Raw genomic sequence first — 18201 nt, 5'->3', positions numbered from 1 at the left:
TTTTGCTGTTGCAAAAATATAAATAGCGCACGGGTCTGACAGCGAGCTTTCTGACACACTTGGTGTAATGCAGTCGTTGCTTATGGCTGACGGAGAAAGAGCACAGCGACTTCATTAAGTGCAAAAGGAGAAGAAGGGGAAAAAAGCGGAGGACAAAGCAAACAAAGCAAGAGTTGGGTGAAAAAGAGAAAAAGGGAAAAGGGGGGTGGGTGGGTGGGTGTGGGGATGTGGGGGTTCCTTCTTCCTTTCCATCTCGCTCAGAGTGGAGACTCGGGCAGCATCTCTATAGGTAAGCTTCCCCGTCACTCGGGCCTCACATCGCCAAGGCTCGCTCGGTTCCCACAGTGTGTCCGGGCCTGGATCCGGCCCTCCTACACGCTCAGGCAGCCCCGCGTCTTTAGACCCCCGGGCCCCGGAGCAGAGGTTACACCAACATAGCCAACCACAGCAGCATGTCAGCCCCACACCAACCGTTGCCTTGGTGCCTGCCGCATTAACGAAGAGCTCGCGACTCCGTTCGAGGGAAAGTGATTTGCCATGACGTGTGTGGCTCGCCTCTTTCCTTTCCTTCTCTTTCCCTCGCTTGTTGCTGCTCGCTCACTGAGAAACCTCCTCTGTCTCTCTCTCTCTCTCTCTCTCTCTCTCTCTCTCTCTCTCACTGTCTGCCTCTGCACCCTTAATCTCTCCTGTTTTCACCCGGTCTCATTTTTCCCTTCTTTGTCATTCTCTCCACCACATCCTCAAATCTGCCCTCCCCTCCATTCCACTGCTCCCTCGCTCCCTCTTTTCTTTCTAAAGTAATGACTGAGGCCTGAAACACGGTGCCACGATTAGACTGGCATTAATAAAAAGACAACGATTCCTCACGGCAACATCTGCATTGAATAAATATTGAGATGACAAATTGTGCTTTTTCCCTTTCTTCTTCTTCTTCTTTTTCCCCCCCTATAGTCATTGCTCATCTCTCCAGTTTTTTTCTAAATGGTTTCCAGCTTGAAGACGTGTCCGTGCCACAGAGTTGCCACCGACATCAAACACCATATTTATTTGCAGTCGGGCACAAATTATGCTCACAAATAACTCCCAAGAGCCAAAACGCGGAGGGCATGTCTGCCGAAGAAGCCCGCTCGCCTTTGCACGGGATAACACAGGAGCCGGGAAGGGAGAAGCCGAGCGCGTGGTCGCCGTCTACGCCGTCTCGCTCGGCGACCGGCAAACAGGTGCGTGCCATTACCGGCCCCTCGACACTCACGCAGCAGCATTCCACGCCGCAAAGCAAGTGTGAAATCGATGTTGTGGAAAATAAAGTAAGGAGAAGAAAAAAAAAAGAAGAAGAAAGAAAAAAAAAAAAAAAAAAAGTAGTTCTAATTGCAAAATGTAAATATTGAGTTTTCCCACAAGTGGGGGCAGACCACCCAGGATGCAAAATAGTCACCCACCCCCTTTTTCCCCTTTTCCCCTTTTTTGCCTTGTCGGCCGCCTGAGAGATGTCTTTTTGTGTGTGCCGTGATGTGCCTTTTCGCATATACTTCTGGCAGCTCTGGCTTGGCATTTGCATTGTGGGAAAATGAAGTGGTGAAAATCTGGAGGAGAAAGGCTGAGAAGGGGGGTGCGGGGGGGTAACACCGTGTCTTTCTTGTTCCTGTAAGGTGCCAGGGTTTCTAAATTCAGGCCGCCCTTGTCTGGTCTGAATAATTTCTCACAAGAGGAGAGAGCAAGAGGGCAGCCAGCTGAGCCGGTCGGCACTGTAGCTGCAGTGTCTGACAGACGCAGACTCCTCCGTGTGTGTGTTACAGGCCGGTGTCAAATACTTGTCTGGGGCCGTGACGAATACCTCCCGGTAGTCTCACTACAATTACCTGCAGGATTGGCTACGAAACAGAACTGTTCACACTGCCGATGCCGCTTGAAGATCAGAGGAAACTTGGTTTGTTTCAGCCAAACTTAATTTAAGCCTTTTTTTTGTACGTTTCCCTTTTTTTCCTCCACGCGCAAACACAAGCAACTGAGTGCACAGACAACAACAACAACAACAACAACAAGCAATTAAGTGATTGCAAAAGGAGACGAGCGAATGAAAAGAAGGCGCCTGCTTGAATCAAACAGAGGAATCTTTTCATCCAAAACTTCACTTTAACCCTCTGAATCCCCAAATGCTCTTCTTCTTTTTACTCTCTGAATGAGCCTAAATTAAAGTCCCATTCGTTCAGACAGCTGATCAAGTGTCATCACTGTGTCATCACTGCTTTTTAAAAAAAGGCATCCAACAAATCTACCAATTAGGCAGCAAACCGAGGAGCATTCTCAGCCATCAGGAGTAAAAAATTGAACTAATTTTTTATTTTATTTATTTTTTGCACGTGAAAAACTTACCTTGTGTGGTTTTACTTCCTGAAGCCGACTGTTGGACAAAGGCGACCAAGCAGAAACCTACAAATCCCAGGCTCGCGCGTATCATAGCGTGCATATACATGATAACTTCACAGCCACAGTTGAACACGAGCACTTTCGGAGATCTGCGATGCGCTGAGAGCACACACGGAGGGTGTGTGTGTGTGTGTGTGTGCGTGTGGTATAAAGGTCTCTTGTTATTCCCTCTTGAGCACCCGCTGGTAGGATAGTGCGCGATCCGGTTCCCTCTGGACGCCTTACGCGAGTTTACAGTGATCGGGGTGGAGGACGGCCCGGCAGCGCGCAGCGGAGGAAGGCTTTTCTGTTATCATGTTTCGAGCCAGACCGATGTCAATTTAAGAAAGGGAGAGAGAGAGAGAGGGGAAAAGAGAGAGAGAGATGGAGTGGAGCGGCGCGGTCTGAAGGGGGAGGAGAGAAGAAGAAGAAGCGTCCGCGCGGCGCTCCGGACTCCTCTGCTGCTCCTTCTCTTCTCTGACTGGCCCTCACCGTTTCCCTTCTTTTTTTTTTTTTTCCTCCTCTTTTTGATTCTGCATGGATTTTTTTTTTTGTTTAAACACACACACGTGCCCAGACACAGAGACACACACACACACACACACAGGTGCTGGCCGGGCTGAATGTGGACCGGGGTTGCGACTATACCACGTGCTCGGTCACCTGGCTGGTCTCACCTGCGCGCAAAGAAAAAGAAAAGTGTGTCCCCTCACGTCGGCGTGGTAAAAAGCAATGGCTGGAAGGGGGGTTGGGGGGCAAGAGGGCGGATGGATTTTTAAAGGACTCAGATGGGAAAAGTAATAGCCTGGAGATTGCATTCTGTTCTCATCCAGACCGACTATCAAGCCAATAAGAAGCCCATTTTCAACGGGTCGTGGGTGCAGCGTGGACGTGGTGGTGCACGCTGATGGAAGATTAATGTTGGTCATTAAAACAGTTTGTCAACAACAAATGTTGACATTTAGAAAGAAATCTGGAACCAAATTTGATTGGATGTTCGATGGCATTCTTAACACAACTATTTCAACTGAATGGAGTTACAAGTTCAACTGAGAAGGGTAAAGCACTAAATTGCATATTATAAAACGGGAAATGGAAATACACTTTTTTTCCCCTGTGTCATTATTCCAGGTCAAATTCATATCCCTGCATGAAGAAACTGAAATCCAAGTAAACCTGCAACGTGTATAAAAACAACAACATATGATAACACATTTTAAGTATGTAGAATGAATAAACTACACCATCAAAATACACTAAGAGGAATCAGTTCCTCGGGTATGATAACTAGCAATCAGTAATTGTTTACAGGGATATTGACGAAAGCATTGTAATAATCAGAGGGACCAAAAAAACACAACAATTATATATATTTTGTGTGTCATCTGGTTCCAAAACCATAACCAACACCACATTATCCGCTCGTCAGGATTGAGGTTTTTCACGGCAGGAGATTCAGCTTAACCGCCGCATTGATTTTTGCACCTGGCTCGGCATAACTAAAGCCCAGATAGCAGCAATATGGAGATGTATTTATGTACTTAGGTATGTGTGGAGCACGTCGTGGAAAGGCTATTTATCCTGAAAGCAAACGTCACGAGTTTGGAAGTCGAATGGGTTGAAAGCCAGTTTGCTTTAAAAAAAAAAAGAAAGAAATCCCAGCCTGCAAAACAGAGATCACCAGGTGCTGTTTGCACACCATTACCCCCTCCCCCTCCCCCACCACCACCAACACCTGAAGAGGAACGAGGCTTGAGGAGCTCCATGAATCAAAACAGACCTCTCACAGCCCACTGAGCTACTGTGCCACATTTCATCGGCATTCACATATGAAACATTTGTTTTTTGGGAAAAGGGCCCCTGCGGAGGGGAAGCATCTGTATCCCACGCCCCACCCACCCCCCACACCTGCTGGCTCCTCTCGCATTATTACCTAAATTATTCAGCTGCGCTGATGCTTTTGTGTTTGCATTTCCAACGTACCGGCGGAGTCAACACTATAATTAACGCGCACCGGCTCCCGTGTGTCATATTTCTTTCTCTCTCTCAATCAAACATAATTCAGGCCTCACAATGACGCTGATTGGAGATAACGACTCCGTCTTCCGAGGATGCAGAGAATCTGAGAATGGTGTTGCGGCCGATGCCGGGGAGGATTGAATATATCATCCTCTATCCTTATCAGACATGTTGTCGTGACTTTATCTTTAAAGTGTATGTGTCAAACTGTAACTACCTTAGATTCAGAGGGATTCACAGCTACTCCTAAGTTTCGCCGGAGACTAGGAGGCTCAATAAATAAGAGATTCAGTAAAAAAAAAAGGACTTGTGCGACGCACGTAAGGAGCGATTCAAACTTCAGAGAATCCCCTATTCAAATCCACACGAGAAGAACAAAAAAACATGTAAATCCACAGCGCAACGTCGAGCAGTTCAGTGTAATTAAAATAACATCCGTCAGGGATATGGAAATATTCCACGTCCCAGTGTCGAAAGCTCTAGGTAACTGTGAGCGCTTGTATAACCAAAAGGAGCTCAGAGTCACTCGGGGAGTGCGAAGAAAAGTCAGCGCATGGATGCCACCGAGCCCGAGCCCAAGTCACACTGCAGGGATCAGTGCACGTGGAACACTTCATTAAAGACGGAGCTGGCTGTGTCGGGGCATCCCACTGTGCACCAAACCGAGCTATTTTTACACGACGAGACACACAAGGGAAGCCGAGGCAATGTTTAATTTATGACGCGCGTTGTGAAAAAAAACAAAAAAAAGGACTTGTGCGACGCACGTGAGGAGCGAGCGTGATAGGTGTCGAGCATCTTTCATAGATTAGAGGTCGAATTAGGCGATATACGGCATTGCAGAACCATTTTTTCCCCCGTGTTCATGAGGTTAAGGGCAGAGGAACCGAGGGCGTAGAAGTGTTTTCCTTTTGGGGGTTTTTACTGGATTTTTTGGGCACATACCTTCTTTTTAAAAGTGGTGAAAGCGTGGCACAATTTGGATTTGTATGAAAAATTGCACGATCGCCAGAGATGCACCACATTTGACAACCGCCGCAATGATTAGACATCATTGTAGTAACCTACTTTTTTTTTTTTCACTTTAATTTTGTTATTTCGAATGCCGTAACAGCTGTTGCGGTATAAGATAAATGCATGTTGGGAGGCGTCTGTGAGAGCCGTCGCCGCACTACGCTGCATGCTAATGAACTGAGGAGGTAGAAGTCCTGCTGAGAGCCTAATGTTCTCTTCCAGATGGTGACACGCAGGGGCACATCACCTTAGCTCCTCGTTTACTTTCCTCCACTCCCGACATTTATGCTCCCCCGATTGTCTGAAAGATGCATGTGTGAAAAAATGCCGAGGCTCTCGCGGGCTCGCAAGTGTTCCCTCTTTCTTCCCTCCTCTCTGCGGGGGCTTCATATGCGAGGTTACCAACACCACCGCAGGCCCAGCAGGATCTCTCGGTACTCACCATGCCAGCACCACAGGGGAGCAGAGTGGCTTGCTGAGTTCCACACTTTTAGTCCGAGCGAAACGCTGTGGGCTTGCCCCAGGAATGCCTCCTGACCACAGCCTCAGTCACTGGCACTAAACAGGGAGCAGGAGAGGGAGGGAGAAAAAAATAAATAAAAAAATAAAAAAAAGGTCAAGTCGGAAGAGGTGGAGGTGTCACGGGCAGACGCTTAAACAAACCGACAGATTCTCTCCCGTCAAAAAATGTAAAGAAGCTGCTTTTGCTTCGTAACCCCCTAGTGACACGAGAGGCATTTTAAGTTCACAGCACTGGAAGTGTCAGGTGAGTTCTAATGAGCGTAATTGCCACAGCACCCTCAGGCTCTGGGTTATTAGGGCTTGGTTGTTGTTGTTTTTTCTTGACTCCCTGAGTCATGTTACCTGAGTCTTAATGCTGCCGCTGCCGCGGCAGGAAGGTAGACGAGTTACAGACAGGCCTGTTGGCTGCGTGAGTGAGCCTGCGGGTGCTGGAGGGGATACAGGCCTGTGCGCGAACAATATCTGCTGTGTGCGTGTGTGTGTGTGTGTGTGTGTGTGTGTGCGTGTGTGTGTGCGTGTGTGTGTGTGTGTGTGTGTGTGTGTGAAAGAGAGACATTGTCCCGTTGAGATCCTACGTTTAATCTTTACCGATTGAGCCCGAATCATTCAAAGTATCAATCATCGTCGTGCAGCCTACCCGAGCTCACCCACACAGGAAGGGGGGGGGGGGGGAGATAATACCCGTGTATATAATTTCAGCAAACTCTTTTGATGACACAGAACTGGGCCCGGGCGTGCTGAAACCCCCGGCACACTCGCCAGCGGCTCCGGGGCCACTTTGTCTCCACTAATCCTGCGTGATCAACTCCTGTGTGGAGAGAGGGACGGGTTCTTTTGGCGGCCTCTTTCAGACACACACACACACACACACACACACACACACGTAAGTAGGTAAGTACAGAACAGGACCGGGACAGGCAGAGAGGTGGGGGGGGGGGGGGGGGGGGGGGGGGGGTCCCATGAGCTCACTGTCTCGCCTGCCGGTGCAGCGGCTACGCCCCGCTGTACCTGCTCCAATTACCGACTCCAGGGAGTGTCTCCGAGGTTCAGGGAGTGTGTGTCAGAAAAGAAGAATAAGAAGAAAAAAAACACATCACAAAATCAGACTAAGCCTTTCAAGATTCTGGCCACGTTTAATTCCTCTAATAATTTGGTGAAATAGATCTCATTCAAACCATCTCAGATTCACATTGCGATGAGTACAACACATTCAACTCCTACATTCTTTAATAATACTCCTGACCTGAATCATTTCCTCTGGAAAGAGCAAGACAAGACTTTGAATCATTGTTTGGAAAAAAAAAAAAAAAAAAAAAAATATATATATATATATATATATATATATATTTTTTTTTTTTTAAAGCAGATCAGGACTGATACCTCATAAGCAGTACAGAAAAGAACTGTACAAAAATAGATATTCTTTCCCCCAGACTAAATGAATAACGCTCTGTAAAGAAAATGAAGTAAAAACTCAAATGCTAAAAAAGGTCCTGTTTCTCCTGCAAAAGCCCGTTTTTTGAGACGTTTCATGGATCAACAGCTGAACCAAATACATTTTAATCGGTGAATCAATTTCATTATTGCAGAGGCAAGATAAAAGATTTGCACATATGAGGCAAATAAAATGGAAATTGAGTTAAAGTCATTGACTTTTTTTGGCTGCTTCGCATTCTTTGCCAGTAAATTGTTGCAAACGTTTTCCCTTTGGGCGAACTTAAAAGGGAAAGGCTGATTTGTAACACTTTCCCAGCTTGCTTTTTCACTGAAGTAAGAGATTGATAACACAATTATGATTTCAAAGTTAAATATGATTTAGTGAAACCAAAGTAAACATACAACAAATGATCTGACCTCATGTGATGCATATATAAACGAGTGCAATAAAAGACAGAGTTTCACAATAAATCATCTTCGAGATGTTTTAACTCGTGAAGAGAAGATGAAGAGTATGCAAACTGAAGACATCTGTTGCAACCCTAAAAAAATACCATGCACTACTTTCCACTAACTTACTCCAGTTCCATTTTTTGGATCCATGTGTGCAGAAGTAGAAACTCATCATCATTCATATTCTCTGCGTTAAGAGCAAATTCATGAGCATGTGATGTGAAAAAAAAACATATTGTGTCTGTAAGCACATTATTGAAGGTTGCCCATCATATGACATCATAAAGGTTACAGCAGTCGTGGGTGTTCTGGTGCACACACGTGAGTCTAGACTGCCCTCTAGTGGTTTCTATTAGAATAAGGGGGTTTTCAACACAATGGATATATGGGGAGCGTGAGATTGTGATACGCCTATTATTATTATTTATTGCTACAAGTCGGGGGGGGTAAAAGTCTCTCACTTCTGGAACAGGTCCCACATTGTGGAGGCTGCACACGGACGTATAACGCTGCCGTGGAGTTAGTTAATTAGCTTCACCTTGTTAGTTAATTAGCTACACCTTGAACCCTTTTTATTGAAGCCGACATCTGTTGTATTTCGGCAAATTGGCGACATTAAAATGTGCCGAATTGTCATTTAGAAGTTCCTGTTTGCAATGCACACATTAATGTACACACAACTATCGCTGGATTACTTTGATACTGAAGAAAACCTAAAAACGTGCCTACACGGAGCGTTTAAAAAAATGTATTTTTAAAAAGGAGTTTTATTAGCGACTGGAAAGTGTATGTCACAATGAAAACAAAAACTAAATATGTCTATCATGTCTGTGAGTTCAGTTTCAGTTGAGTTATGACAACAAGGTACCTTGACGTGCCTCCACGGCCTGTGTGCCACTTCCGCTGCCTCCCGTGCTGATTAGCTCACTTTAATTAAGAAAACACGTGTGTCGAAGTGAGTTCCTGCTCTTCAGGTATAGCGTCTCCCTCCGCGGCTGGAGTTAGGGCCTAGTTTGTCTTCTCGTGCGGCAGTAGCAGAGATAACTGAAAACCCGCATATCGACGGCAGCGTGCACCTGTCCCCTTTCAACCCCCTGAAGACTCCCTGCTGTAGAATGAACAGGTGTTCACACACATCTACTCAAACTGTAAGACTCAACTTTTTTGGAAAACAAGAACAGTTCCACATTGTTGTTCGTGATTCTAAAAAAATTAATAAATAAGGCTAAAAGTCAAATTCTTTCCAGATCCCATTTTTTGTCCTTTTGTAACTTCTTCACACAGAGAATTCAGGTATGCAGACTGATACTTGTGTTATTCACAGCAGCTGATCGGTGATGCCTTGGGAGGGTAACACTAGAGAAAGTGACAGGTCCTGTCACTGAGTCCTTGTCAGTCAAGTGTGCTGGCAGCGGGACAACAGACAGGTGTAAAGGAAAGATGGCTGACATACCAACACAGAGCAGCACAAAGCAGCCCGTGTTGGTTTGACAGCACGTCACTGCTTCCTCTTCTTTTGGCTTCATAAAGCTAAATGTATAATACTGCAGCACACCATTAATGTACTTCTTAAAAAAAACTACAATGAATCGTGTCCAATTCATCTTTACTGCTAAATGTCATTAAAAAAAATATATATTCTTCCTTAAGAAAGATGTCTAGAAAGATATGAAACAATATTTGTTTTGTATAGTTCATCCACATTAGACTAAAAATGCACGCTGGGCAGAAACCCAGGGTGTGATCAAGACAACCAAAAATCTTGGCGAAACCTTTCAGAGCTGACGCCCATGTGTAAAGTAGATCTCACCTCACAATGAAAAGATAAAAAATGTTTTAATCATTATCAGTTTTGGACACAGTCCACCAGCAAACCACTGGTAATGTTTTGATGTGGCAGGCCTCCAAAAAGAAAAAAAAAGGGTGCCACAATCTGTTGTTATTACCTCACAGCAGCAGGTCAACTTAACACTGAACTTAAAGGAAGGAGCACATCTAGTTGTCTCTTAAAAAGCCTGCAGCAGTGGGACACAGTTGTTTTTTTCAGAGGGACCGGGACCACCTGCTTGTAAAAGTGACACCGTGAAGGAGAAAAAAGGTGTTTCGTAAACGCTGCGTCGGGGAGGTGAGAAAACAGGTCGCGCCAGTTCTCTCGCCATCGCATCAGATAAAGCTGCTGAGGCAGAAAACCTGGGGCCTCCCTTTTTCTTTTTCTTTTTTATTTGGCACGACACGCGAGGGCCGACGCCTCGCACGCCACTGCAGGAAGAATATGACGCAGTATCAGAGAAACAATAAAAGAAAAGATGTAAGATCCGTTCATGGACAACTGACAAGACTCACAGTGGCACCACACAGGAGGTGTGCTGCAACACACTCATATGTTACGACATGTGCGTCACGATGCAACCATGCAAACGGCATGTTTCAGATTCCTATAGAGGCCACTGACTTTGTGCTTTAAGTTACAGGTTCTAGATATGCAAAGCATGCTCTAAACCATATTAATTCATTTAACCAACGCCCTGGAATTATGAATAAAACCTGTGCACCGAGCTACACAGGTTCAATGCGGTTGAGTACACTGATCCACAAAGCCATAAAAGGAAAAGTGACAGTGACCTTTGAAAGCATCTAAAAAGGAGAACCGGCCTTGTGAAAGCAGACACTGACATTCAAAAAGAGGTTCATACCGCACGAGAAACATATTCAAATGACAAAAAACAACTTTTGAAAGTAACAGTATCTTTAATTTAAAAACCGCATCCACACCGAGAGAGCGTCAGTGAATATCTGAGAGAGTTCTTGATTGACAGTTTTATGGAGGAAAAAAACAACAACAACAACACACTGTACATTTGGCTACACAATATGAGGAACAAGTAGATGCAAGTGCCAATGTATTCAAGGTTTCACGCTCAATGCAGTAAAAAAAAGAAAGAAAAAATGCGGAAATTATGTGCTTAAGCTGCTTCCCTAAAGTGTTGCGTTGCCTTCATCAATCCTGTATTGAGTTCCTTTAAATATAGAATACAAAAAGGGAGTCCGTGGCACTGAAATTGGCGCCTCAGTCCCGGAGCAGCCCCAGCTTCTTCAGGGCCTCGCGGCGCTCCCCTCCGTTCTCTGCACGAGGGCAGATCAGTACGCTGATTCCTTGCGATCGAGGCAGCTTCTGAGCGTCTCCGGAGTGGACCGGCAGGGACCTCCGGATCTCCGGCTCTCTGTCGTTGACTCGGCCCGCTGGGGAACCCTCTGTCCCTGCACTTGCGAACTCTTTCCGACTCCCCAGAGAAGCCGGGCGCGCCCTATTCTTATGTAACTGGCTGGAAGCGGCGGCCTTGGTGGAGTCGTGATGAGCAATGTAGTCTCTTAGACCCATACCGGAGCGCTCCAGGGTGGCCGATTTGACACCTGCGAGCTTTGGTGGGATTAGATGCTGGACCAGGGTAGGAGGGGTGCGAGGTGGCGTGGACACTCGTGCGGCCTCTAGAGCATCTTCGACAACAGACAGTTTGTTATCTGACAGCTGAGAGCCGGCGGAGTCACTGAAAGCAGCAGGTGCCGGCAGGACTGCGGAGGTAGCGGATGGTGACACCGCAGCGGGGGCAGGAGGGGGTCTGTGGACAGAGGGGTACGGTGGCGAGTGCGGAGCTCTCGGGCTGATTGGAGAAAGAGGACCTGCCCATGACATCCTGGATTTGGGAGAAAGGATGGGGCTCAGGGCGGGGCCTGAATCTGTGCCTGCAGGCAGCAGGCCAAGCTTTCTGAGGGCCTCAACGTGGACCCTCTGGGGGTTCAGCAAGAGCCGGTCACTGCTAGTGGGCACCGAATGTTCCGAGTTGTCATCAGAGATGGGCACCGCCCCCTTGTGTGATTTCAGAATAATGTTGGAAGGAAGCTTCTTGGGCTTAGGGGCCACAATAGGTGGAGTTCTGGGCTCGTCAAGAGGAGGACTCATTGGGAGATCAGAGCTGAGGACCGGAAGACTCAGTTTTCGAGGCTGGTCTGGATGATTCTGGGTTAGAGATGAGCTCACTGTGTTTCTCTTTGCAAAAGCTCTCTGGCGTAGCTGCTCCAAGTCCACAGCTGCTCCTGGCTCATTGGACATCGTTGGAGACGGTGAAAGGTATTTTACTATCGGTCTGTGTGGAAGAAGGCCCGGCTCATCCATGAAGTCTGAGGGAGGAGGGATCACATCGATCTCAGAGGCCTCATTGGACGGACCGGGACAAAGACTGACAATTGGGCCAATCTGAAGTTGTCCATCTCTGTTTTTGGATACACACAACTGAGAAGCCAACGGGTGTTTTTTTAAATCAGCGACTGGCGGTTTGGGTTGAGTCATCAGGTTCATTGGTGACTCCTGATTTAGAGCGTGATGCTCCGCTTGGTCTTCGGGGAAGAACACTCTGGATCCAGACTCTGATGTCTGGTCTTTTTCGGACGCATCAGACTTTAAACTGGAAACGTCTGAGAGAGAAAAGCACGATTATTGATGTTACTTTTGTGAACAATGTGCCAGTATGCGTTATATACACGTAATCTTTGTTAAGAATGCAAAAACGGAATATTTCAAGACCACGAACATACCATTTGCTCCCGTGCCTGCCTGGAATGGAGGATCCGGTTCGTCATTGGATAATCCGCTGTCCTCCTGCACCTCCAGCCCTTCGATCATCTCCTCCAAATACATGAGGCACGCCCTTTCCTCTGGAGATAAATGCTCCATGCTGTCTTGACTCTGCAGACGAAAGTAGGAGACAGTGAAACGCCTTTAAACACTCAACTCGCCCTGCATTCAAACCCATAACACACCCACGGAGGCCGGACAGGGACGATGGGTCAAAGTTGTTTAATGTTCAAACAGCTGCAAAGCAATGACTCATTTTAACACGCCCGTCCTGTTCTTGGGCGAGCTTTCATTCTATATTGGCCTGTCAGAAGAATATATTTCTTAATATATAATATATAAGAAAACTCTGGCTGAAAACCTTTAACGGCTTCTCTCTGCACAATCAAACAGGATCACTTCCTCCCAGCTTCTGTCCTATTTTTACGGTAAAAGCCCACGCAGGCGTCGCCACAGCCCGATGCACAGATCTCAGTTCTTTACTTTAACTTTAAGCATTGTTTGTTTCGGATAGGCCAGGGCTGAGAGGAGATGTGCAGTAGCACTCACGTAGCCAGAGTTGGCGCTGATCACACTGTCGCAGCTCCCGGCACTGTCCAGATTGCTCTCGGATTGCATGGCAACGCCGCCTGGCCACGTGTCGCTCTTCGGCATCGCACAAGGAAGAGGAAGAGGACGAGGGCGGGGGACCCGAGCCTCACGGTCCTCTGCTGATTGCGTTAGGATCGTTAAGAATCAAGTCTGGGAGGAAGAATCTGGAAAAAGGTCAAAGGAGGGAGAAAAAGAAAAATGGGAGAAATTGACCAAACTGGAATCAGATGAAATTTGTGTGGCGCCTCTTTCTCCTTTATACAAAACACAAAAGACTGGCCTTCCTAGATTAGCACTGACATATAGTATAAAGACAATACACGGCATACACAACAACGACGCATACTTTTTCAGTTTATTTCTGGGAGCAGCGTTTATGAATGACATCAGCTGACAGGAAATAAAGCTGCTGCTTTGCAACGCAACAGAAAAACAGCCTGAAACGGACAGAAGGCGAATGCAGGTATATTCAGACAGACAGTATGAGAAACATAAGTATGAACTTGGGTATTTGCAAAATATATCTCCATTAAAAGCCTTAAAGTGACCATAGTAATAATACCATTGCCGAGTGGCTTGTTGAGTGGAGTGTGCCTATTTAAACAATCCCTTCTGGAGAACGCTCACAGCTGATGGAATAAAAAGGATTTCTTGTAATTGTTCTTCCTGGCCGTCGGGACATTCAATCTGCGGCCCGATGGCAGCAACAGACAAGCTGGGCCGGGACGATGGATGGTGGGGTCATTGTAGATCTGGATTGCCTTTTTTTAGATTGTGGATTGAGGGAATAAATCGTGGAGTGGGAGTCGTTCGTCTCCAGTGATCCCGCTCAGCTGATTGACGACCTGCGTCAGTGTTATACCGAGAGGTTCCCACAACATATGAGACAACACAAGCCTTAATAGTCCACACAATGGGCTTGTAAACAGCACAGCAACAACTATTAATGTCAAATCTTTCCATTAAAGTGATAAATAAATGCCATGAATTACAGCCGGCAGCTAAATGAACCTCATAATGTTCTCCTATTCAAGATGTCCAATGTGCCTTCACTGACATATTAAATATAACCAGTTGTGCAAATTGAGTCATTAGGTTCATAAAGTGGTGAATTAGTGAAATAAATGTTACAGCATGTTCACATTTTGTCACGCCATAAGGCACCTGGCTATTAAAAACAATCGCCAGGTGCCTTATGGACATTTAAACTGGTTGTACTTGCTGTTGTCGTTCATGTTCACACACACACAGGCCAGTAATGTGTCCTCTCCTCGGGTACTTTTTAGTGGTGGGAGACAAAAATCCACATGTATTCATATTTTATATGAGGCTTCAAAAAGAGTAGATTATCTTCCAAACGGTATTTTCAGTATTTAAAAAGAAAAAAAAAGAAAAAAGGGAACTAAACTAAAAAAGGCTGTACGTTTTGGAAGAAATCAACATCATGGGTCAGACCTTAGAAGCCCTATATTATATTATATTATATTATGTTAAGATACATTTTGGAATATAGTTTTTCACAAAACGGTGAAACAAAGCAGTCATGATCGATATGGTCTCGTGTGACCAGCAGCTTATGTTCTGCTTTGTCTTGTATGATACTACACTGAATACGTATACTTGCATCAATAATTCTTATTGATGGAAGTTTAATCACGTTTTGCTTCCTAATTGATTGCAGCAACAGAAAGCAGGAAAATAACTAGAAGTCCTCACTAATTGGTATTCCAGTCACGACGACTCGGCTCTCCGAAGTGAGAAATGCTCGTCTTCGTCTAAGCGCGTCATGTGTCAAGTCGAGATGGATGACACGGCGCGTCACGTCGCAGCGCCTGTGCTTCGGGCCTATTTTACTTTTTTGAGCATGCCACTCAAAAAACTAATAAAAAATGGATTATTCCCGGGTTGTTCCGACAGGAAAAGTTCTCTTCAGACGTCTTCAGACTTTTACCCTTTCTCAGCATCTGAAGCTGTGCTGGAGGACATACGCAGCTACAAATAGGGCATCAAATGAATTCACGAAGACCCTGAAGAACGGAGACCACTCAAAAGGAAAAAGTTCTCACCACCTCGCTTTTCCCCTTTTTTTAAAGTGCACGAGTGCCAAGAGCAAATACCGCCAACAATGAACGGCGATTGAGTCACGGAGGGATAATATTTGATCAACTTTAAGACTCCGTCGTAGGTCACACGAATGCAACACGCTGCATCAAAAACAAAAAAGCCTCACAACCTGTTGCGCGGCTTGTGTAACGCGCGCAGGGCCGCAGCCGCACAATCAGGTCCAGGTGTGTTTGAGGAAGCGGAGCGAAGCCACCCTCATTGTTCTCTTATCTCAGAGGACGTTTGATTCAGAACGTAAAAAAGAGCAACGGAATTGAGGTTTCCCCCCCCCCGTTTATGCTGCCCTCCAAAATGACCCGATGTCGCTCGGTCTGAGGCCCGCGCGAGGGCCGAGAGACATCGCGGTAATTTACCGAGCCAGGAACAGACGCTCCCTCCCCATGAGTAATAAAAATGTTCTGCTCGACCGGTACGAAAATTCAATTATATGCGATACGGGACATGTTGGGAGGTAAATTGAGGTGTAATGCATTTTCTGGCACCAGCTTAAACGGGGTGAAAGGTCAATCGGTGACGACAGGGCCGCACCATCCATCGAGGACATGCACTTTTTCATTCTGTTACCTTCCAATGGAGGTTATTTGAGAGTATTTTTACACTCAATATACTTTATATAAGTCTTCAACTTTTTTTTTTTACGTCTAAAAATGCCGTACCGGATTCAATCTTTCTTGCAGGAGGCGTGAAGACAAAACATTCTAATCGTTGTTACAATTGAGAGATTGTATTTCTGATCAATACCGTTCTGAGTCACCAGGATTTAGATCTCGGTATTTCTAAAAATCCTGGCTATGACCTCTGTTTTATTATTTAATTTTGTTTACGTTTTCACCACCTGAGCTATTTTCGAAGTGATCTGTTCCTCCTGAAAGGAGTGGCTGTGTTTTTGAAACAAGAAAGAAGAAGGCGGCGGAAAGCTTTTCTCACTTGCTTTAAGAAAATAAAGGGTTTAAAGATTCAAGTAAGTTACAAGACAAAACAACAACAACAACAACAACAAAGACGAAGTGAGAGGTATATATTTAGTGAGTGTATCCTGTATCCCAAAAGCAATGACGTTCGTGTCTTGTTGACATGACATACAGCAAGGACACTTGCGCAAAAACCTGATCACCAACACCCACATTTCCTCATGTTTTCTGGCTACAAAAAAATCAGTTGACAAAGCACCCGCCGGCCTCCTCGTGTACGCTTTTTATAGCTGCTAATTACTGTCCCTCCCATTGCGTTCGGCACAGGGAGAAACAACTGTCAGCCAACACCAGCTCACTGCACCCACAGCTGAGTCAGGGTTTAATGGTGACAGGAATGTCACTGTGCTTGCTTTCACGTCTCATAGACAACTGTGAAATAAAAAGACGAGCGCTCTGACCTGATTGGGTGTTCAAGCATAGAAGATTAAAAAAACAACAAAAAAGACTTTGAGGGGGGGGGGGGGGGGGGGGGGGGGGGGGGGGGGGGGGGGGGGGGGAGTCGGCTGCACGGTTATCCAAAGAATCGTCAGAAAAAAAAGGTGGTCCAAAATATGTGAAGTATTCATTCAAGGACAGCTAGTTAGTGTAATGATTAACAGTAAACACAAGTTCAATGAGAACACCAGCAGGTTGTGGGGTTGCACAACAGAACAGACATACTTCATTAATGTTTAGCTTGGCATCTCGTCCCACTAAAAAAAAAAAAAACTGTATTATTGACATTTACGTGCAAATATTTGTACTTTCTCTGACTCAACCTCTAAGCCACCAAATAGTCAGCGATTAGGTGATGGAAGTGTTCTCTTTGTGAAGAGATGTGTGCTTCTATTGAGCATGAGGAGTGAGTAATGCTGGTTTTATGTGGGATTATGTATTTCACTGACAGAGAGGATGAGAGGGGGTCGGTCGCTCTCATATAACCTCTGCAGCTACGGAAAATTACAAAATAAAAGCCTTTAGCGTTTATTTATTTTTTATGAAAAGAACACTTTTTTTTTTTTCTAAACGAGGGTGATTGCATTTTCTGACGAATTAGTTTTTAATCATAAAAAATAAACAAAAAAACACTCACTTTCAAACGGAAGGATTTTCCTGAAAACTCACCGCCGATGTTTTGAGTGCGGAGAAGAAAAATAAAAGATGTATTTTTTTAAATTTTTTATACCAGAAGTCAGTCCATGGCGGCGGTGTCGCCTCGGTCCCATCCGACAGCAGCAGCACGGTTCCTGGAAGTGAAACTACTCGAAGAGAAGGCACAGGTAGGGAGATCGTTGCAGCCAGGTGAGTCAGTCAGTCCGCTTCCGGACATGGGGGGGGGGGGGTTCTCGGCCAATCAGCGCACGTCTGATCGAGACGTTTCCACGGAAGGAGCCAATGGAACAACAGCAGCCAAAAATAAACTAAAGAAACTGTCAAAAATATGAAATACTAAAAATAGGTGTAAAAAAGAAAAAAAGAAGAGGCTTTTAACATTTGTTTGCATTTTTTAAAGTTGTACTTATCTTAGCTTTAACATCAGCAGGCTAACATGCTCACAAAGCCAGCATGTCGAGCATGGTATAAGGAAAGTTGAGGGATAAACCAAATCATGACAATGCACATCCCAACGGGAACATGAATGTGAGTTCCAAAATTTACAGCGATCCGTCCAATATTTAACGAGATATTTCAATAAAAACCACAACACGTCAACGTTATGGTGAAAGTCTGTGGGATACATCCTCTGGAAACCATGACTGTCTGAACACTTTAAGAGTTCATCCTCTTGGGACCTTGAATATCTCCAACAAATGTCATATAATCCATCCAATAGTTAATTTTGTTGTCCAATGGACTGCATCATCAACAAGTTAGGCTATCGACATTTACAACTTGTGTGCATCGATTTCTCTTTAAAAGTAACATTCCAGATTAATAATTTATTTAGAGCAAGAATGCATGACTATTATTGAAGGAATTAACTAAATTTATAACTCCATTATTACCAAACATTAAGTATGAGCACCGGCCCTTCAACAATTTGGTAATCCT

General features: G+C 45.3%; 2 protein-coding genes across 5 annotated transcripts in view; both read right to left on the bottom strand.

Moving 5' to 3' along the window:
- The window catches only part of scube3 (signal peptide, CUB domain, EGF-like 3), a 63003-nt gene extending 60530 nt beyond the window's left edge, over window positions 1–2473 (bottom strand). The window contains exon 1 of the mRNA XM_034537255.1: window positions 2374–2473. Coding sequence (XP_034393146.1) covers window positions 2374–2473 — 100 coding nt within the window. The remainder of the gene's footprint in view (window positions 1–2373) is intronic.
- Window positions 2474–10579: 8106 nt separating this feature from the next.
- LOC117733893 (specifically androgen-regulated gene protein) lies at window positions 10580–17516 on the bottom strand. Of its 4 annotated transcripts, none has more exons than XM_034537810.1 (4): window positions 17243–17516; window positions 13031–13236; window positions 12442–12592; window positions 10580–12321 (listed from the first exon to the last, which is right to left on the bottom strand). In XM_034537810.1, the coding sequence occupies exons 2-4, from the start codon at window positions 13133–13135 to the stop codon at window positions 10919–10921; spliced, it is 1659 nt and encodes a 552-aa protein (XP_034393701.1). In that variant the 5' UTR covers window positions 13136–13236; window positions 17243–17516; the 3' UTR covers window positions 10580–10918. The 4 variants fall into 4 exon arrangements, with proteins under 4 accessions (XP_034393701.1, XP_034393704.1, XP_034393703.1 ...); XM_034537813.1 differs by having other exon boundaries at window positions 17336–17477; XM_034537812.1 differs by having other exon boundaries at window positions 17275–17451.
- Between the last annotated feature and the right edge of the window lie 685 nt (window positions 17517–18201).

This window comes from Cyclopterus lumpus, chromosome 7, assembly GCF_009769545.1.
Source record: "Cyclopterus lumpus isolate fCycLum1 chromosome 7, fCycLum1.pri, whole genome shotgun sequence".
Classification (NCBI taxonomy): domain Eukaryota; kingdom Metazoa; phylum Chordata; class Actinopteri; order Perciformes; family Cyclopteridae; genus Cyclopterus; species Cyclopterus lumpus.
This window is presented reverse-complemented; position numbering and strand designations above follow the sequence as displayed.